General features: G+C 50.9%; 1 protein-coding gene across 3 annotated transcripts; it reads left to right on the top strand.

Annotated features, from left to right (window-relative positions):
* Positions 1-20: 20 nt before the first annotated feature.
* On the top strand, positions 21-20,328 carry YTHDF2 (YTH N6-methyladenosine RNA binding protein F2). Of its 3 annotated transcripts, none has more exons than XM_051807177.1 (5): positions 21-326; positions 837-861; positions 1,116-1,195; positions 4,898-6,478; positions 7,868-7,963. In XM_051807177.1, exons 1-5 carry the CDS (start codon positions 300-302, stop codon positions 7,961-7,963), a joined length of 1,809 nt encoding a protein of 602 aa, XP_051663137.1. In that variant the 5' UTR covers positions 21-299. The 3 variants fall into 3 exon arrangements, with proteins under 3 accessions (XP_051663137.1, XP_051663135.1, XP_051663136.1); XM_051807175.1 differs by lacking the exon at positions 7,868-7,963 and adding an exon at positions 19,272-20,328 and having other exon boundaries at positions 24-326; XM_051807176.1 differs by lacking the exons at positions 837-861; positions 7,868-7,963 and adding an exon at positions 19,272-20,328 and having other exon boundaries at positions 120-326.
* The last annotated feature ends 1,141 nt before the right edge of the window (positions 20,329-21,469 follow it).

Genomic DNA, 21,469 nt, shown 5'->3' with positions numbered 1-21,469 from the left:
GCCCCCCCCCCCCTCATTTCCCGCCATTGTGCCTGGGCGCGCGCGGCGCCGCGTGACCGGGCGGGGGGGAGCGCGAGGCGGCGGGGCCCGGGGGCCATAGAGACTGGGGGTGGGGGGGCGGGGGATAGAGCGTCCCCCCCTCGCCCCGCTCCGCTCCGCCCCGCCGGCCGCCGCCGAGTCCGCCAAAGGGCCGCCCCGCAGCCCCCGCCGGGCCCGGACAAAGCGCCGCCGCCGCCTCCTCCTCCTCCTCCTCCTCTCCCGCCCCGCCCCGCCCCGCCCGCAGCCCCCGCCGCGGAGCCATGTCGGCCAGCAGCCTCCTGGAGCAGGTACGAGCCTCCCCCTCCCGCCCGCGCCGCCGGGCCGAGCTCCGCCGCGCCGGGCCCAGCGCAGGGGGAGCGCCCCGGGGCGGCGACGGCCTCGCCGCGCTCCATTGTGCTGCGGCGGGGCCGGGCCGCGCCTGGGCCGGGCCTGGGGCTGTTGTTTGAGCCGGGCCTGTCCCGGACCGGGCCTGTTTCCCCTCCAGGACCGGGTCCGTCCCCGCCGGGCCTGGGCGTCCCTCGCTGGGCCAGGCGTGTTTCCTCCCCCCGGGCTGGCTCCGTTTTTCAGCCCCCGGGTGTGTTTTCCCCCCTTCCCACTGGCCGAGTCTGTTTTCCCCACCCCCGGGTCTTTTTTCCACGCTTCCAGAGCCGGGTCTGACCCTCCCCTTCCCCCAGGCCGGGTCTGTTTCCCTCCCCCCGGGCTCGTCCTTGCCCCTCCCGCAGCCGCTTCTCCCCCTGACTCACCGCTCTCCTTCTCTCCCTCCCTCTTTCTCTCCCCCCACGCCGCCGCTGCTCCAGAGACCCAAGGGCCAAGGCAACAAAGGTGAGAGCCCTGGGCAGGGCTGGGAACGCGGGGGAGGGAGGGAAGGAAGGTCTCCCCAAAATCTGTCGGGAGCCAGGAGGGGAACGAGCCCCGCGTGGCTGCAGGAAGTTTGCGGGTGTTGTTTGTGCCGTGCGCGGTGTGTTAGAACCGGCAGGAGTTCGCTATATTACAGGATTTGGCTTTAAATACTTTAAGTCGGTAAACGTTGGGAGTTTGTTGCGTGTTGTTTTCTGAAGTTTCACGTCTCTCCTCAGTGCAAAACGGCTCTGTGCACCAGAAGGATGGGCTGAATGATGATGACTTTGAGCCCTACCTGAGCCCCCAGGCCCGCCCGGTGAGTACCAGGAGCCTGCTGGTTTCCTGCTGCTCCAGCAGAGGGGAATTTGGCCTCCTTGTGTGTGTTCTCCATCTCCACTGGCTGCATTTGATCTTTGCCAGCACCTTATATCCCATCCTACACCTGCATTTCCCACCCTACACCTGCATTTCCTGCAGGCAGGAAGCACTGACTCTGCCTTTAGGTTGTGGTGGTGGGTGAGGTAGGAAGGGGTTTAGCAACTTTTTGAGGCTGTGAGAACTTCCTCCACGTGGTGTTCAGCTCCTTTTTTTTCAATCTCCAAGTCACCATTTCTGCTCTTTCAGTTTTACTGTTGTGCCTGTGTTGGGTTTTGGCTCTTTTTGCACCACACAGATGTGCCGAGCTGGGTTGGGAAGTCACCTCACACGAGGCTGCTCTTCTCAGCAGGGCTTTTGGAGGATCAGATCAACCTTCTTATCTCTGCACCGAGTCAACTGACAGTGCCTGTCATGGGAATTTCTGTTTGTCACCAAAAAAAACACCCAAAAACAAAACCCAGAGCCCACGTGTGATAAAGAGTGTTGAGACTTCCTGAGAACCCTGATTACAAGTCGAGCTGGAGGGTCTGTGACCAGCCCCTGGAATTCAGGCTCCCACCTACTTTTCCTCCTCACTTTCCCTTAGACTGGCTCCCCTGCTAACTGGTTTTTGTTTGTTTTCCTTAATGAGCTGCAGGGGAGTGACACAGAACAGATGGACTTCAGCTGATTAGATGTACAAGTGAGCACCATAGATAAACATCTGTAATAGCACCAGAGCTCTCAGTTCATTCTCTTGGCTTCTCTTTCCAGTTGTGATCAGTAAAAATAAGCTCTTCTGGTTTCCCCTTTCTGTATTTTTGCTCATTTTTACCAGTCAGTACATCATTTTTTTTTCATGTAAAAGTGATGCCTGTTTATTAGGACACAGGTTTCTGTCTCAGTGAAATTTTCAACAAGTATTTTCATTTTTTGTGCTAAAGGTCTGAGGGTAAATGTTCTTTATGTCCTGTCAGCTGTTCATAATCTTCAGAGTTCACCTGTCCATCAAGATAACTCACTGCATTCTGCTCCCTAAAAAGTTAATGAGCCTAAATTCAGCCTTCATAGAGTGAGAGAATGTGATTGCTTTCTTAAATCTTGAATAAAACCAGCTACCTTTCCAGTAGCTGTCATTTAATGGTGGGGTTTTTTTCTATCCCAGTTATCAACATCCCTAATTTCCAGCTTCCTTCTGAATGTGGATGGTATTTTCTGTGTTTAAGTGTCCTAAAGGGAATGAGGGTTACTACAAGCAACACGATATTTTACCCCATTTTTCATGTTTGATGAAGAACTTCTGGATCTTTAATTTCTTTTGGTGTGTCTCGCACTGGGAAAAACACATTTTAAAAATCAGGAAGTGATTGGAGGTGCCCCAGGAGGCAGAAATTGAGCCAGGAAGGAGGTGAAACCACCGAGTTATCTTGGAGTGGGACCTTTGGGTGACTCTGTCTCAGTTCCTCGCTGTGCTGTGGTGCTTCTCAGCTCCATAAAATAGAATCCAAACCCCGAGAGCTGAGTCTGGAGGGAGGCACAGTTCTGCTCAAAAATACAAAGTTGCTGGAGGTGGCAAAGGGAGAAGTCAGAGATATGGCTCTGGATAAGGAGTTAAAGGAATTTTGGGGTTGCTTTCCAAGCTCTCCACACTCACAGGGGGTGACCAAGTTGTGCAGTTTCACTGTTCCTCATTCCTCAGCTGCTCTTGGAGGTGTGACTGTTACTGTCAGCCCCTCGATGAGGTTACTGTGTATTTTAAAAGATATGCAGTGAATGATTCTTCAGCCCTTTAAAAACCAGAAACTCACATAAACACTAGGTCAGGTTCATTTAGTTCTGCTCTTAGGTGAAGGGGAGCAGCAAGTTTGAGGAAATAACTGTGTGAAAAGTCTTAGTCATGGAGAGAATGAGAAGCTGGTGGAGTTTTATTGGTATGGTTGAGGTGACAAGGGGACAGGTTTTAATGTGACAGTGATGTGCTTCCTGTGCTCTTGTGGAGAGGAAAGAGCTCTGCCTTGGGTTTAGGGGTGGCCCAGCATGTTCCTGTTCCATTAAAGGAAGTTTTAGGAGTGCAAATGTTACTCTTATAATCGAGGGGATTAACTTGGGAAGAGACTTTGCTGGTTCAAAATAATAATATGAGGGTTTCAGTTCTTTCATTTGCCTCACAAATTCTTGTCAGTGTTGGTGCTTTTGGGCAGGTTAGGCCTTGGGTTTAGCAGGACTCAGTTCCTCAATTAGTAAAACCCAGGGTGGGTGTGAGTTTTGTTATTAACTTGGAGGCTTTTGTGGGAAAACAAAGGCTGGAGGGAGCATCTCTGTGAGTTTTCATGCCTTCACACCGTGAAGTGCCACAGAAATCTTGTCTCTGAGCACATTAACATTAAATAATTCCTGTTAATGTTTGTGAACTCGGGGCTGGGTTGGCCCCAAACCTGTTGCTTTCCTGCAACCCTGTGGATGGTAGAGTGGCAAACCAGCTGTTTCTGGAGGGTGCCAGAGCCATCTTGAGAGGCTCCCTGGATCTCAGCACGGCATGAAGTCCTCTGGGAGCCGCGCTTGGCACGTGAGAACATGATTCAACCAGAAATGGAGCAGGGCCCTGCTGCAAAGCCAGGCTTTTAACTGGGAGCTGAACCTGCCTTTGATCTGCCTTGCACTGGGCTGGCTTGTCAGGGGCTGGGGCAGCACGAGGCTGCTGCTCCCAGGTTCAAATTACTGAGGATAATGTCCATTAGCGCGGCTGGAACCGCTCCCCGGAGGGGACCTGGCTTGGAATGGGAAATGACAGATGGTTTTTCATGTAAGCAAATCTTGGGGATGTCTGAGACTTCCCTAATTGTCAAATTAGGCGTTTGTTTTTGTAACCTAAAGGCTACTTGGATGTTAAAAGGGAGACCAAGGCACAGAGCAGGGATTTTTTTTTTTCCTTTCTGGGTTTGAAACCTGCTCGTGCTGCTGCCTGTAAAAGGCTCCTCTTGAGACCCTGTGGATTACTCCTCATTTTCAGGTGTTTTTTAGTATGGGCCCACGGCACTAGAGCAGTTGGTGTTCTGAGGAATAGGCTTTAAATCCCTGTTTGTTTGCAAGTTCTTGGAATACTGTGAGCTCTGCAACTTTAAATTGTGGGAATAAAGCTGTTTTCGTGGGTAGTAAGTTTAAGGAAGGCAATTAAGGACACATAATTTTGGCAGTGTGCTTCCACTGGATCTTTTTCCTCCTTATTCCACTTCTGCCTGCATCCTTCCCACAAGTTTTCCCTCTAACACTAGAATAAGGTTTAAATATGTTACACAGGCAAGAAAAGCCCTCGTTGAGAGTAGCTACAAACAGAAGATATTTGGATGCAAGGTAAGACAGTGGTTTTAAAGCCTGAGCAGGAGCTCTGGGGCAGCTCGGTGTCCAGGCCCACTCCATGCAGCAGGAACTCCACGTGGGAAGCTGTCTGAGCCTTTGTCTTTAACCTTTCTGGCAATAAAACAGATTTTCGAGCCCTTGTAACAAAGGAGGTGTTCAAGGCTGGGCCTGTTTATCTGCCCAGCCCTAAGGTAGGGAGGGGTGGGGCACGGGAAGCCTTAAGCTGGCTTTATTCCTGGTCCCTTGAAATGGGTTCAGCTCCTCCTGGCTCCCCAGCACTCATGTTTTTGTGGTTTCCTTTCAGAACAATGCATACACTGCAATGTCTGATTCCTACTTACCGAGCTACTTCAGCCCCTCCATCGGATTCTCCTACTCCCTAGGGGAGGCTGCCTGGTCCACGGGGGGAGACCCCCCCATGCCCTACCTGACCTCGTACGGACAGCTGAGCAACGGGGAGCCCCACTTCCTCCCCGACGCCATGTTCGGGCAGCCAGGGGCCCTGGGCAGCACCCCCTTCCTCGGGCAGCACGGCTTTAACTTCTTCCCCAGCGGGATCGACTTCTCAGCCTGGGGCAACAACAGTTCTCAGGGACAGTCCACTCAGAGCTCGGGCTACAGCAGCAACTACGCCTACGCCCCCAGCTCGCTGGGGGGGGCCATGATCGACGGGCAGTCGGCCTTCGCCAGCGAGACCCTGAACAAGGCCCCCGGCATGAACACCCTGGACCAGGGCATGGCGGCCCTCAAGCTGGGCAGCACAGACGTGGCCAGCAGCGTCCCCAAAGTGGTGGGCTCGGCCGTGGGCAGCGGCTCCATCGCCAGTAACATCGTGGCCTCCAGCAGCCTCCCCCCGGCCACCATCGCGCCGCCCAAGCCGGCCTCGTGGGCCGACATCGCCAGCAAACCCGCCAAGCAGCAGCCCAAGCTCAAGGCCAAGAACGGCATCGCCGGGTCGAGTCTTCCGCCGCCCCCCATAAAACACAACATGGATATCGGGACCTGGGACAACAAAGGCCCCGTGGCCAAAGCCCCGGCGCAGGCCCTGGTGCAGAACCTCGCCCAGCAGCCGGCGCAGGCGGCCCCACAGCCCGTGGGCCAGCAGATGGCCGGCAGCCCGCCGGTGGCCCAGGCTGCGGGCGGGCAGCAGCCGCCGGCCCCGCTGCCCGTGCCCCCGGCGCAGCCGGCCCCGCTGCCCGTGCCCCCGGCACAGCCCACCCGCTGGGTCGCCCCCCGCAACCGCGGCGGCGGCTTCGGCCAGAACGGCGTGGACGGTAACGGGGTGGGGACGGCCCAGACCAGCTCCGGCTCCCCTTCGGAGCCGCACCCGGTCCTGGAGAAGCTGAGGTCCATCAACAACTACAACCCCAAGGATTTTGACTGGAACCCGAAGCACGGGCGGGTGTTCATCATTAAGAGCTACTCCGAGGACGACATCCACCGCTCCATCAAGTACAACATCTGGTGCAGCACGGAGCACGGCAACAAGAGACTGGACGCGGCCTATCGCTCCATGAACGGCAAGGGCCCCGTGTACTTACTGTTCAGCGTCAACGGTAGCGGCCACTTCTGCGGCGTGGCAGAGATGAAATCTGCTGTGGACTATAACACCTGTGCAGGGGTGTGGTCCCAGGACAAGTGGAAGGGACGCTTTGATGTCAGGTGGATTTTTGTGAAGGACGTTCCCAACAGCCAGCTGAGGCACATCCGCCTAGAGAACAACGAGAATAAACCAGTGACCAACTCCAGGGACACTCAGGAGGTGCCTCTGGAAAAGGCTAAGCAGGTGTTGAAAATCATTGCCACCTACAAGCACACCACCTCCATCTTTGATGACTTCTCACACTACGAGAAACGCCAAGAGGAGGAGGAAAATGTTAAAAAGGTAATGTGTTCGTGGGGCTCGGATGAGTCCTGAGGGGCAGGAGGGGCTGCCATGGGCTGGACTGAATTCCAGGGTGTGAACCAGGCTTGTGAACAGGCTTGGTGGGCATCAGCTGCCTTTTGGCTACCTGCCTGCCCACACTTGGAACCCACACCCACATGGTAGTCCCTGTTTGGGGGGAAAATGTCCAGAGGAGGCCATCAAGTTGATTAGAGGGATGGAGCCTCTCCTGTGGGGAAAGGCTGAGAGAGCTGGGGTTGTTCAGCCTGGAGAAGAGAAGCTTTGGAGTGACCTAAATGCAGCCTTCCAGTGCCTGAAGGGAGCCCACAAGAAAGATGGTGAGGGACTATTTATAAGTGACAGGAGAAGAGGGAATGGCTTCAAACTGAAAGAGTAGGTTTAGATTGGATATTAGGGATACATTCTTCCCTGTGAGGGTGGGGAGGCCCTGGCACAGGTTGCCCAGAGAAGCTGTGGCTGTCCCTGGAAGTGTCCAAGGCCAGATTGGACAGGGCTTGGAGCAACCTGGGCTAGTGGAAAGTGTCCCTGCCCATGGCAGGGAGTTGGAACTGGATGTTCTTTAACATCCCTTCCAGCCCAAACCAGTCTGTGAATCAGGTGCCAGCTCCTGGCAGAGCAGGATGAGGAGCCTTGCCCAGGCCCTGCCTGGGCTGCCCTGAGCCTCAGCCTCCCCTGAGTGCTGTGCTTTAACCAAAATGTATTTCTGTGCCATTGTCAGCTCCTGGGGCAGAGCAGTTTGTACTTGGAGATCAGTGGGAGGTTTGGGGAGTTGTAGCAATCAGAGATGGCTCTAATCCACCCCATGCCCACAGTGGGGTCAGTGTGACAGATGTTTCCCACCACTTGTAGAACCTCCAGGAACAGCAGTTCCTGTCCCTCCCCAGGCAGTCTATTCCTATGCTTAATTATCCTTCCTGTAAGGAGGCTTTGTCTAATGCCCAGCCTAAATCTCCTTCACTGTAACTGAAATCTCTGACTGCTTGTCCTGTCTCCAGTGGACATGGATCGGGTTGTTCTGTTCCTTGTGGCTGTGTTTGGGGCCAGGGTGGGCTGTCACCTGCTGTCACCATCAGTGTGGCACCTGTGCTGAGCTCACCACCTGCCTGCAGCTCCTCTGGGTGCTGCTGGGGTTGGCTCAAAGCCTCCTCTCATCGTGTACTCCTTAACAACTTGTTAATTGGAAATCCTGCCCCAAATTCAGTGGCCAGTGGGCTTTGAATTGTGCTTGGGTTCAGCTGTGGTAAAGTCACCTGGGGCTGCCCCTCCCCACAATGCAGATCCGGCTTGTGTTTGATCAAAATGATAATTACAAATTAGCATTAGCACAGCTGGCTGGGAGTTTGCCAAGTTTCCTGATGATCTCTTTAGTTGCAGCAACAGGGAATTTTTCATCCAGCAGTTGAAGAACAGAGTCAGGAGCTGCAGCTGCTCACAGTGACAGTTGATGCAGTTTTGGATTTTTGATGTATATTTTACATGGAGCATTTTATAAATAATATCACTTAAGCACAAAGGTGGTTTGCTTCCTGCTGCTGGAGGGCAGGGTTAGGTGGGAAGTTGGGAAGGAATTCTTCCCTGTGAGGGTGGGGAGGCCCTGGCACAGGTTGCCCAGAGAAGCTGTGGCTGCCCCATCCCTGGAAGTGTCCAAGGCCAGGTTGGACAGGGCTTGGAGCAGCCTGGGCTGGTGGAAGGTGTCCCTCCCATGGCAGGGGATGGAATGAGATGGGCTTTAGAGTCCCTTCCAACCCCAGCCATTCCATGGTTCTGTGACATCCTCCAGATCTGACTTTAGGGAGCAACAGTTTGCAGTGTGAGAGAGTCAAACCTTAGTACTGTAAGAGAATACAGGGGAGAGGGAAAATGCTGCTGGAGGACAGGTGAGAGGCAGATGGATGAGTTAATCCTGAGTACCTGTAAGCAGAAGAAAGAAGGGAAGAATGGGAAAGGCTGTGGGAAAAGCAGACAGACCGATGGTTTCTCCCTGGGGAAAGCTGCTGTGTTTGCTGCCTAAAGCCTGAAAATCAGGAAGACGCTAGAAACGAGGCTTGGCAATTTTCTTAAAGCTTGTAAACCATCTTCCCAGTTGCATTTTGAAGTCTCCTCCCCTGCTTGCTTCACTCCAGGCTGTGCTGTGGAGGGTCGGAAGCAGCGGCGATAGCGCCGCCTTCCCCGACCACATCCGAGTGGATGCAGCAGCAGTTGATTAGGAAAGCGCTTGCTCTTTGAAAAGGAACTTAGTCATAGGTCTCTGGAATTCACAGATGAGGAGGGAGCTGTGTAAAAACAGGGGTTAGTGTTTGCCTTTTGCCATTTACTCCCTGGCTGTGTCACGCTCGGGGCCCCTGGGACATCCGGCACGGAGGAAGTGACTCGGTTGTTCTTGCAGGACAGTTTGACCTCCTCCATCGCTCTCTGACGCAGCCTGGAAAGTGGCTGAGGTTTCTGTGACTGCTCTTTTCGTGGTTTCATTGAGAACCAGTTATTTTTGCTCAGGCAGGGTTTTGGTTTTGCCTGGGGTGATGCTCACCCCGGGATTGTAGGTGCCAAAGAAGCCCAAGCCATGCTCTGTCTGCCTTGGAGCGTCTCAGGTAATCACCTGAATTAAAAAAAATCCACGAGGAACCAGAGTTGAAGCACTGAAAAGTTCAAATGCTGCTCTGGCAGCAGCTCCCTGCCTGCTTTTTGTGCTGCTTTTTGTGCTGGGGAAATCCCATTGCTCCCAGCTCTTTGTCTCTGCCACAGTGTGAGATGTTAATGCTCTGCAGTCGTGTTCCTTGAAGCTTAAATGTCTCAAGGTTTGGCTTGTTTTGAACTTCTCCCAGGCTGAAATTGTCTCATTTAGCTTTAACTTGCCCAAACCTTTGGCTGATTTGCAGTTTGATTCCCAATTGCTGCCCAAGATGAATGAGCTCTTGTGAAAGTCTGGGAGTTCTTGAGTATTCTTTTATACTCCTCATTTCTTCAGAATTCCCTAAAGCAGGTCCAAGAAATGATATGAAAAATGCTCTACTTAGTATTTGTGTTACTCCCATTGTCCAGTGAAGGGGGGGTAGGTAGTTCAGTGTTGAAAACACTGGAATAATCCTCTTGCTTGTCCTTTCCTGTTGCCTGTGCCCATACTGTCCTTGGAGGTTCGTGTCCATTCCTTTTCAGTGTCTTGCTTTGCTCTACTGATCCAGTTTTTTAAAAGGGTTGGATGGTCTCCTGACCCAAAATGATGAAGCCAACTCCCAGTGCAATCCTACCCAGAGCAGTTTAGGACTTCTTGAAACCCAGAACAGCTGCTTTTATGGCAGAGCATGTCACTGATGTCTTCCCTGTAAGAACTATTTTATCTTCTTTTTGAACAACCACAAAAATCCCTGGCCTTTAGTCATGCACCTGGATTTCTAGGAATGCTGCCCTAACCTGGGTCTAAAGATCTCCAATAGTGATCTGCTTGGTGTTTTGTGGAAAAATAATCAATGGAAAACTCTAAAGGGAAGTTTGGTTTGGTTCTTTCTCCGTGCCCAGGCCTGGGATACTTGGCTCCTTGCAGGTTCCAGGGATTTTAGGAAGGATATCCCATGAAAAGCAGTCGGATGGTCAGGTTTGCAGCTGAGAAGGGACTCTTTGGGTTGGGACTTTGGGGTGTTGAGTCAGGCTGAGCTGGGCAGGATGGGGTGGGCTTTTGGTGAGGTTTTCCATGCTGAGGTTCACCGGCCTGAAGCAGAAAGGTGGGATTGGCCAGATTGGAGCCGTTATTTCTGGAATTGTGCTGCTTTGTGGCTCAGCTGACACTGCTGGTTAAGGGAGTATTAACAGTGTCAAGTGTCACTGCCCCCTTGGAACATGTGATTTAAGGCATAACTGAGGGGTGTTGTATGAGCCCGTGAAACAGCCTGTTTCACAGTCCCTGGAATACAGGAATGCTTTCTGATGGATTTTACAAAGCTCTTTTCTTCTTCCTAATTTATAACCTCAGAGGGGAGGAGAGAGAATATTCCCTATAGGGTGGACCAGCACTTTCTCCTGCTCTCAGTCATCCTGGGAATGCTGCGTTGCCTTGGCTTTCCCATATCCTACAGGGCAGCATTTCTGACTACAGGGTTCAATTCCTGGATATTCCATATCCAGGCAAAGCCAACTGTTTCCCGTGGCAGCGAGGGAACGCTGCTTACACTCCCACAGTTCCTTTCATCCCGTGATCCCAAGGCTGTTTGCTCTTTTCTGCTCCAAATCCTGACCATAGTGAAGTTAATTGATTGATGCACCAGGACAGGATTCCCTCGCTGTGCTGCTCAGCAATGCACATGGTTTCTCTCAGTTTATTTCCAGGCTGTTTAAATCCTGTAGGTCTGTGTCCATGCTCGTATATTTGCTCAGGAATAGAGGAAACAAACCTTCCTATGTTGGACATAAGGAATGCTTTGTGCTTATGATATTTTTAAGCCAGCACTCCAAAGCCCCTGACAACACTCGTGGGTTTTTAGTGGTTGTAGCTTTGTCTAAAGGCAGGATGGAACTGGAGGGGAAGGCTTAGATCTGGCTGGTGCTCTAATCCATGTTTTCTGCTGTCAGACAGGGAACTGTGTTTCCTCATCCCTGAAACCAAGAGCAGCTGGGAGCCATTTCACTGCAACTGAAGTGGAAGCTGAGTAGTGGAAGAGCAAACCTGTTGCACTTGCCTCATGGCCCTGTCTCTCTCTGTTAGTATCTTGTTAGAAATCTTTACTGTAACATCTATCAATATTATGAAATAATATAATATTTAAAGCCTTCTTGGTGAAGTTGGTTTAAGGGGCTGTCGAGATGGGCTGTTTAAAGTTGTTTTTCCCTTTTTTTACCCCTGTCCATGGGGTATAAGGTCCCTTCCAACCCAAGCTGTTCTAGGATTCAAGGACTGGGGTTGGGATTGGGCAGACAGAGTGCAGGCCACATGCAGTGAGGAGGTTTTGCAGCTCTCACAGGTATGGCTTTGAGCAGGGCGAGTTTATTCCACACCCTGTTCTTGTGAATGTTCCCAAACCGCTTTTTGCCCACCTGGTGTGGTTAAAGCTTCGTGGCCCCTCCCCTCCAGGTTACCTTGGCTGGGTGATTTCAGCTCCCAGGGGAGATTTAGATTAGATATCCGGAAGAAATTCCTCCCTGTGAGGGGGGTGAGGCCCTGGAATGGATTTCCCAGAGAAGTTGTGGCTGCCCCATCCCTGGAAGTGTCCAAGGCCAGGTTGGAGGGGGCTTGGAACAACCTGGGCTGGTGGAAGGTGTCCCTGCCCATGGCAGGGGGTGGAATGAGATGAGCTCTAAGGTCCCTTCCATCCCAAAACATTCTGGGATTCTGTGATAAATTGCACATGTGTGGCTGGCAAATTCCCTAGAAATACCATGGAGGGCTTGGAATGCAGAAGGGAGTGTGTGAGGTGTCAGTAGCTCTGGCTGCTTTCCCCCCTCCCAGTTTCTGGGTAACTTGCTGACACTGAAGTTAAGAGCTACTGACACAGGTATTGTGTTTCAGGTTATTTTATTAACAGCTCCTTGTCCAGAAAAAGTGCTTATCTTCCAAGGAAACCTCTTAGGCAGCTGTTGTGTTCAGTGAAAGCCCCAGGGCACGGCCTGGTTCAGTTCCCTGGATTTTCTCCCTGGTGCAGGAGTGCAGTGGGTCACAAGATGTGGCTGAAAGCCGATTAGGATCCCAAGGTGGGCAGTCCATCAAGAGCAGCTCCATGCACAATATTCCTCCCTTGTTCTTACTGAAAATGTAGTTCTGCAGCAGCTTTTTTTGCCTGAAAGAAGCTGCTTTTTTTTTTCTTTCCCTTCTCAAGTTCGCGAAGCTTTTTGTGCTGTGCTGTGTGAGAGCTCTCACCACGATTAGTCCTCTCATTTTCCTGCTTGCTCTTGTTTGTACCTGGTAGTAATTGTCCTATTTTATGGCTTTGTTGAGTTAATAACTAATTCCTCGGTGGTGCAAACCGCTGGAGGTTTGGCAGCAGGAGCAGTGCCACCCTTATTTACCACAGCAGTTACCCGGGGAAGTCCCTGTTAACAAGGGCTGTCATTATCCACACTCATGGCCGGGATAGAGACTTGTTTGTAGCTCCTGCCAGTGACTGGTGCCCAGTGTGAGGCTTTTTAATTGACATATAAGTCATGTAACAGTGCATTTGAACAGTTAATAATGAACCATTTGGGTTTTGTGAGCCTCCTTCAGTGAAGACTTGGAAATTTCTGGTTCTATATCATTAGAACTCTTGTTTCCTTAAAAGCACAGTGCTTGAGCTGCTTTTGTGTGTGGTTAACTGCAGAGCTATTGTAATGTAATCCCAGTTTAGAAGACTTAGATAAAATCTACCTAAAACTGATGTCTTTTGTTTCTAATCTTTGGGGGGGGGGAAGGGAAAACCCAGCTCTCAGAGTTTCCTTCCCCTGTGTATCTGTGCCCAGGGGGAAGGCTCTGCTCTCTCAGCTTTTTTGTGGTGGCATCTCCTTGTAAAATGACTTCAGAGAATTTCCCATCGTCATCTTCGCAAAATTGAAGAAGTCCTGAAGTCCTGATTTGGGGGTTCAGCCCAATTCCAGTTCTTGATGGATTTAAAGGAGAGGAAGAAAAGAAGTTGAAATACAAAACCATGTTCCAGTGAATGTGGCTTTGTGCTCCCTTTGGAGTAGCTGTAAAATGAGGGGACACACTATAGGGAGCGTTGGCTCTTTTGCTTGGGCTTGTGAATTCAGCTCTTCATGGTTGACAGAAGCAGGCAAATAGATCTCCTCTTGTCCTCTCATAATGCAGAATATTGTGGTGTGTTTTTCTTGTGACATGAAGTACTTCTTCTGCTTTATTTGGGGTGGAGGTGGTGTTTTAGCCTCAGTGGGTCAGACCTAAGTCTGTGCAGTCTGATGTTGCATCTCAGGTGGCTGCAAACACCTGTAAGGACAGTACAAGGACATTTTTATCCATCTCTGAAGTTTTCCTTGCCTTTAACTACTTGTGGCTCAGGAATTTCTGTGAGCCAGAGGTTATGTCTTTATTAGTTCATGATTTCTTGTCCAGTATGCTCTTTGAGCATCCTCATGATCTCGAGTTCTTTGGCTTAATTATGTGTTGTGTGAAGAAATGTGTCCCTTTATTTTATTTTGAGCCTGCCTCCTGTGATTCCCCCTGGTTCTTGTGCTGGTAGAGGTGGTGAGCAGTTATTTTAGTGTCCTTCCTGTCTGCTCTGCTTTTGCAGTCATCTCTTCCAGGCTGGAGAGCACAGTGGCTCTGCAGATGGAAACCCTTCTGTCCCTTGCTCATCCCTGTTTTCTCTGACCCTTTTCCAGTTCTTTTCCAGGTTTGGGTTTGTGTAACAGCAGAGTGGTGGGTTCTGTTCAGGGTGATGGTTGCTTTTCTTGAGGGTTTCCATTTTCCTCGAGTTAGAGGTCATGTTTCCAATGGTTAATGGCCAGTTTGGAGCCTGCCACCTTGGAGTTAGGACAGGGATTTTCCCATATGCACCTTTAAATTTATCTCAACCAGGTAGACCAAATTCACTGGAAGGCTCAAGTGCTTTTTCTCACAAAGTCCTCCACAGTTGGTTGCTATTTTTATTACCCTGAATAGCTCAATATCATCAGTAAACTTGGTCACTTTATTATTCACTCCTCCTTCTAGATATTTTATGAATATGTGGAGCCACAAATTCCACTGAAGCTCCATGGGTTTTCAGTCCTTGGCATTACAGGTACATGGTGTGACAGGGGACACTGCCAAGGCTTTATTAACTCTATAGCTGTGAGGATTTTGGAACATTAAAGTGAAGTTCCTTCCTTTTCTAAAGAGTCTCGTGGCACCAGTGCTAATACTTATTGCCTGGGTGATGATTTAAGGCAACCAAAGTAATGAAACACATTTCACTTGGAGTGATGGGGAAGAATAAAGACTCCCTGGTTGAAGACCAGGAGAATTTTCTTCCTTCCTAATGACTTGAAAGGACTTGTGTTGTGTTATTTTGCTTGTGCTCCAAAGCCAGCAAGTCCAGATCCAGTCCCTGGTGTGATCCCAGTTGTCCTTACATGGAATACCACTGGGAATCCTCCCAGCCTGCTCTGCCTCCCTCTTTGCTCTAAATATTCATGGATGTTCTCAGCTTTTCACCATCCTGCACAAGTTTTGCCCTGTGGGACGAGGCTCCCTATGGGAGAGTCATTATAAATGTTTATGGGAATTGGGCTGCTTTATTCAGGCAATTAAATGTGGTGTTTAAGCAAGAAGAGGTTTGTTCTTTGCAATTGATTGCATCAGGTTTAAAAAGGTGCCTGGAAAGATGCTGGGAAGCAGCAGCATGCCTGTGGATATCCGACTGGAAAACCCACTGGAGAGGAAAGCCCTGGCTCTCTTTGTGCCCTTCTTGCCCCAAGCTGGTTGCTCTGACATGGAAATAAGTGTCCAAGGCCACGTGTCTCCTGCTTTTTCAGTGATGTGAGTCTGCCCAGCTTGGGGTTCTGTGGATATTTTGGGTTTGATTTTGATCTGTAGAACAAAAGGCCTTTCCTGCTCTGACACAGAACCACTTTTATTCTGTCTTCCTTGGTGCTGAGCTCCATGAGGTGAACAGGAGGTAGGATGAAGTTGTCAGGCCATAACCAGATCCCTGCCTGATTTTTATCCCCTTTCCTGGGGGAGGCAGGCTGGGATGCAGCTTTTCTCTGTAACCCTGATGGCTTTCTGATGCTGACAAGAGGAGAACGTTTGGTTTGTAAATGTTGGGGCTCGAGGCTGCTTGAGGAGCTTAATAAGCAAAGTGATGCATCATCCATCACTTGTGCTGTGTCCATGCCTTGAGCAGATCCTGCTGGGAAGGCAATGGGCTGCTGTAACTCCTGTGTGTGATCAGGGAGAATTGTGTGTGTCTGTGTGTGTGTGTGTCTTAAGGCCAGGATTTGGTTACAGGGCAGTGGGCACAGCCCCAAGGCTGCCAGAGCTCCAGGAGGGTTTGGACAACGCTCTCGGGGACAGGGTGGGATTGTTGGGGTGTCTGTGCAGGGCCAGGAGTTGGATGGATGATCCTTGTGGGTCCAACTCGGGATATTCTGTGATTGGAAGTCTCAACCCTTTGTGGAATGATGCTGGTAGCACAGACCATGCTCTGCTGGGGGATCTCCTGCTGTGGGTGAGCCAAGCTTTGCAGGACCTTCTCGGGTTGAACTGGCACTGCTGCCTGGCCTTCCCTGCCCCAGGGCTGTGCTCCAGCTCAGGCAGGTCCCAGCCAACCAGGGTTTGTGGGAGCCCTGCCCTGGCTGCTTCTCCAGGCCCTCCTTGGGATTCCACTCTGCTATTTCCCCACCTGTGGTGTGGCAATAAAATCCTTACCTTTGCTGGGAGCGCTGAGGCTCAGTGTTGGTTGTTAATCAAGGGAAGAGGCTCTCAGCAAGTGGGAAGTGTTGTCACCCATTGTCACTGTGCTTTGGTACAAACTCTTGAGCCTTTTGTTGTTGTTGTTTCCCCCAGTGTGAACAGATCAGGTGATAACAGATAAGGTGATTCTTATCGGCTGGTTCAGGACCTGGTTTGTGACATTGCTGCACCGCTGGGGGCAGCAGTGACAGGACAAGTTGCCATTCCTCGAGCTGCTCCTGCCCCTCCTGTTCCTGAGGGAATCAGTCTGAGCCAGTGTCTTTTCCTTGCTCCTCCCCTGGGGATCAATAAGATGCAGCCCAGGTCTAATGGAAGTGCAGGCAAAGAGAATAAAAGACTTCCTGATGGAATCTCTTTGCTCTCCAGGGATTGTATCCCAGAGTAATGCCCACCCAATGTGTGTATGTAGATGCTGCTCTGCCTTCTCTGGGCTGTCTCATAGCTGGGTGGGCTGTGGGTTACAGCATCCCACAGCCTGTGGATTTGGAAGAGGATGGGCCAGGAAGGATGAAGGGCTGCTGGAGTTGTTCAGCCTGGAGGAAAAAAAGCTCCAGGGAGACTTTAGGGCTCCTTCCAGTGCCTAAAGGGGCTCCAAAAGAGCTGGAGAGGGAATTTGGACAAGGGCCTGGAGTGACTTCCCACTGCCAGAGGGCAGGATTAGGTGGGATATTAGGGAAAAATCCTTCCCTGTGAGGGTGGGGAGGCCCTGGCACAGGTTGCCCAGAGAAGCTGTGGCTGTCCCATCCCTGGAAGTGTCCAAGGCTGCGCTGGACGGGAGCAACCTGGGCTAGTGGAAGGTGTCCCTGCCCCTGGAGGGGGTAGAAAAAGATGTCAGGCTGCATTTTCCATGTCAGGCTCCTCAGGACACTTTGCAGCACTGATGGAGTGGAGCAGTTCTGTGCTGGCATTTCAAGGCTGAGGAGGAGAAGGTTTTGAAACAACACTGGGTTGAGGAAAATTGGGCTGAAGTGAAGATGTTCACTTTGGTCCCCTCTCTAGGTTGGGCACATGAGGACATCTGCTCTAGACCCTTTGGAAGGTGGTGCCTTCTGTTCTGGCACACTGGGATTTTGAGAGGGGGGTCACTTTTTCCCTGGGACTGTCTCCTTGTTATCCCCACACTGACTTCGGGGTTGCTTCACCTTCCCAGCAGGAAGAGGCAACTATTCGAGGTCCAGCTGCTCAGGTAACAGGGTGACATGTGCAGCAGGACCTCGGGCTGCTGTCCCAGCCCAGGACACTGTCCCTGGAGGTGGGAGGGGGGTGACTGAGCCTGGCAGCCGGCTTATCCCGTGTCCGCGTTCGGGAAGCGGCGGCATTAGCCGGGGCAGTTGCTTCCCGAAGGAATGAGTCACGTTGCCATCTGTCCATGTGTAACACAACGTGCTGGCTGCCGAGCCAGGAACAGGGCTTGGCACTTTCCTTTGGATCTGTGGCTCTCCCTGCAGCGCTCCCTGTTCGGGCCTGGCTTTGCTCCCCGCCCTGGCGGTTGGGATTTGGCAGTTTTGGCCGCTCCAACAGCCTTGGGCAGAGTTACAGGAGAAGGGGGGGATTAAATCCACTTATGGGGGGTAGCTACTCTTGAGCAGAACACGTGCCTTGGTCTGATCCCTGTCCCCAGAAGACAGTCTGAGCATGGGATCACACTGGGCTCCATTTGTATCCAACTCGTGCAGAGGAGTTGGAGGTGAAGCCTCCTTGGGTGTGTGGCTGAGGGGCTGCCAAAGCCTGGGGTATTGTTCTGAGCTGGAGTCCAGTTTTCCCTTTTTTGGGAAGGTTTCTGAGGATAGATGGCTACACATGCTGTTATCCCAGGATTGAAGCTGGCTGGGGATGGGCTCTCCCTGGGTTTAGCAGTGGATGTGGTTTCTTTGAGCAGCCCCTGTGTTTGTGGCAGAGGTGGTGTGAGCTGCCAAGGGGAGTGGGAAGCTGCCTCCCATCACCAGGTTAATGTGGGACAGGGGGAAGCAGGCAGGGAGCTCTGCTGCTGCCCTGATTTCATGGACAGAACAGCCAACACACAGGGAAACGTTCTGGGCTGAACCATCACACCAGTTTTGGAGCCCTGACAGCGTCTCCTCTCTGAGTGGGGAGGGAGAACCTGCTGTACCTGTGGGCACCTGCTGCAGGTGTTGCTTTGCTGTGGAGGTGGGATGGACTTGGCACCTCTGGGAGCAGCTGGGGTGGGGATGGATTTGCTCCATGGGAGCCAGAGCCAAAGCACCACAGTGCCCATTGTGCCCAGACTGCAGGGACCTGCCTGTGCTCAGGGAAGGAGGCAGAGCCAGGGAGGAGCATCAGCCCAGAGCCCTCTGGCTGTTGACAGGTTTTGGTTTTGTCTTATGATCTGGAAATGACAGTGAGTGTGGGCTGGGCAGCCCCTCATAACCCTTTGGGACAGCCTGGGCTGTGAGAGCTTCTCTGTTAGACCCAAATAGAACCCAGCAGGGGCTGGCACAGGGGGCTTGGACAGCCAGCCCTTGGTGCCTGGCTGTGTTTGGTACTGTCCTGCCCCTTTGGCCTGGTGCAAATGTTTGGACAGAACATTCCTGCAGTGCTGGAGGAGAGACATGGCTGGATACCAGCGGGGTGGGAGCAGCAGTTGGTGGGAGATCCCTGTGAACTTTAGTTTACAGGTGAGATGCCATCAGGAGATTGTTTCAGTCCCTGCAGACCAGGGCAGGTGTCTGTGCCCCCTGGGTTTGAGCTCCACTCTGCCTTCCTGCCCACATGGGAGTTCAGCTGGGATTTTTTTTTTTTTAAATAGAATCATGGAATGGTTTGGGTTGGAAGGAAACTTAAAGCCTGTCTTGTTCCAGTGGAGGGACAATTTCCACAGGCTAGGTTGCTCCAAGCCCTGCCCAACCTGGCCTGGGACACTTCCAAGGGATCCAGGGGCAGCCACAGCTCCTCTGGGCCTCCCCACCCTCACAGGGAACAATTTCTCCCCAATATCCCATCTATCCCTGCCCTCTGGCACTGGGAAGCCATTCCCTGTGTCCTGTCCCTCCATCCCTTGTCCCCAGTCCCTCTCCAGCTCTCCTGGAGCCCCTTTAGGCCCTGCCAGGGGCTCTCAGCTCTCCCTGGAGCCTTCTCTTCTCCAGGGGAACCCCCCCAGCTCTCCCAGCCTGGCTCCAGAGCAGAGGGGCTCCAGCCCTGGAGCATCTCCATGGCCTCCTCTGGATACATTCCAGCAGCTCCACATCCTTTTGCTGGGACCCCAGAGCTGGAGGCAGCTCTGCAGGTGGGAAGAGGGGGAACCTGCCAAGAAAAATGCCCTTTCCCTGACTTTACTGCCATGGGACAGGCTCCATCTGGGAGCCACATGTTGGGACACTGGGGTGTGGCAGTGGGGAACAAAACTGCCCTGAGCTGACATGATCTTTGTTATTTCTTCTGCAGGAACGCCAAGGTCGTGTCAAGTAAAAGGCCATTCCTCCCCAGAGACTGCAGCAGAGATTGCATCCCAGTGATCCTTCAGAGAGGCAAAGAGAAGGAGCAAGAGCATCCCAGAGAGAATTAGGACTTCTTTTTTTTTTTTTTTCTTAATTTCATTGACTTCAAAAAAAAGACTTTTACAAACTTGCAGTTTAAAAAAAAAAAAAGTATTGGGAGTATCACAAGACATAGGACTTAAAAAAAAACAAAAACAACAACAAAAAAAATCCCTTCTAGGTAGAGTAGAAGTAAAACCTGTCCCCCTTTCTTTTGGCTTTGGTTGTGATTTCAGAGCATACACTTTGTTTTTTGTCTTTTTACTATGGTTTTTTTTTTTGGGGGGGGGGGATTTTCAAGTCCATAAGTGGCATATGCCTTTTTTTTTTTTTCCCTCTCTAATTTTTCAACCCTGCAGCCTCCCTCCCTTCCACCCCCTCGCGCCTCCTTCCCCCTGGTTCTGACATTTGCACTTGGAACACCAAGAGTTGTGACATCCACCCGTGGAGAGTGGAGTAATTCTTGTTTTATATTTTTCTTTCTCCCCTCCTCCCCATCCTGGAAAAGGATGAATTCTCCAAGGAAGTTGGGAGTTTTTTGGCCTGAGAAGAATTAAACAGAAATTATCCACGAAGTTGTGTCTTAAAGGTGGTTCATTTTTCTCCAACCCTTTGTTACTCAAAAGTCAAGTACTAGGAGTCCTAAGAAATGTTCTGTTCTTGTGCATTATACAGATTAAGTCTGGATTAATTTGATTTTTTTTTTTTGAAAGCTGAGAACAGTGGTTAAAAAACTCGTTTTGTTTACAGGAAAAATTTAAAATTTTGGACAAGATAAAAAAAAAAAAAAAAGAAAAAAAAAGCACCAAAAAAAAAAAAAACAAACCAAGGAAGAAATAATTGTAAAAAAAAATGTGTAGTGACTTTGTTTCAGTTTCTTGTTAAGCCAACGAGGAATGGGCGTTGCCTTTCTTTTCACCATTAATCACTTCTCAGTAATAAACGTGAAATCCTGTTGAGCATCACTGGTGTCTCCTGGTGTGGTCAGTGGGTGTCCTTGAGGATGTTGAAAATATCCCAGTTATTAAATCACAGCTGGGAAACATCTGGATCCAGCCACCTGCTCGGGCAGAAGATGATCCTGGTGCTCCTGGCATTCCCATTTCCCTGCTCCCAGGCAGGATGGGGATGCTCCTGCACCCTGTGTTGCTGCACTCACTGAAAAATCAGCTCAATTGTTATTTTTTTTTATTGTTAATCGTTCCTTTTGAACAGCAAACAAAGAAAACTCAGTTCCAAAATATTCCAGTGGGTGTCAGGCAAAGGACCTGGGCTGGTGTTTTCTGCAGGTGTCAAAGCAGCTCTGTGGCCATTTGCATTTTCCTGGGATATTTTATATGAAATTAAAGGCCAGGTTGGACAGGGCTTGGAGCAACCTGGGCTAGTGGAAGGTGTCCCTGCATGTTGGATTAGGTGGTCTTTAAGGTTCCTTGCAACCCAAACCAGTCTGTAATTCTATGATGTCACTTGCTTTCTCCAAAAGAACTTTTCTCTTCTTAATTCTTCAATACTTTCAGTCTCTCTTTGGGGTGGCCAAACCCCCAAATTCCTCACTGGTGTCCTCGTGTGCTTTCAGAGGGAGGTAAAACCCACGTTGTTGCAAAGCTGGAGGAGGGAAGGACAGAAACTCAACTTGATTAAAAGCCCACATTTTTAAACAATTTGTCTTTTGAGACAATTTTAGTTGTAAGTAAAAAAAATAAAGCTGGAGAAAGGGGTTTTGGGCTGTGCCTGCAGGTGTTTGTGTGCTGGTTTCACTGTTGGTCAGGCAGTTTCTTCCCCTTTTTGGTCTTCAAGTGACAACCCAAGAGACGTGAGAGGAAGAGGAAGATTGGATTTGAAAACCACGATACTTCAGCTGCAGGTGTGGTGCCTGCAATTATTTTTATTTAAGGGAAAAACAGCTTTATCCACTGGTCATATCCTTGTCCTCCGAGCTGGGACAAGCTGCTGCTTGAATTTCCCCTGCTTCAGTCTGGACCTGGTCCTGTTTTGGTCTAAACTGGGACAAAACCTGGGAATTTTCTAGGTTTGCTTTCAGCAGGGCTGTGTGTGGGAAACTGCAGGATAAGGGGGGAAAAAATCCACCTGTAATTGTGACTGAAG

The sequence above is a fragment of the Manacus candei genome, unplaced genomic scaffold, assembly GCF_025592945.1.
Source record: "Manacus candei isolate 608988 ecotype Guabito, Panama unplaced genomic scaffold, ASM2559294v1 h1tg000070l, whole genome shotgun sequence".
NCBI lineage: Eukaryota > Metazoa > Chordata > Aves > Passeriformes > Pipridae > Manacus > Manacus candei.
Note: the sequence above shows the minus strand (reverse complement) of the source record. Positions and strands in the feature narration are given on the sequence as shown.

What these genes read in the sequence shown, in the direction of transcription:
- YTHDF2 (XM_051807177.1), top strand. Translation starts at nt 300, where the DNA reads ATGTCGGCCAGCAGCCTCCTGGAGCAG. An exon ending in CCAGCAGCCTCCTGGAGCAG is followed by an intron (nt 327 to 836) that starts GTACGAGCCTCC and finishes CCGCTGCTCCAG; the next exon opens with AGACCCAAGGGCCAAGGCAA. An exon ending in AGGAGGAAAATGTTAAAAAG is followed by an intron (nt 6,479 to 7,867) that starts GTAATGTGTTCG and finishes TGATCTCTTTAG; the next exon opens with TTGCAGCAACAGGGAATTTT.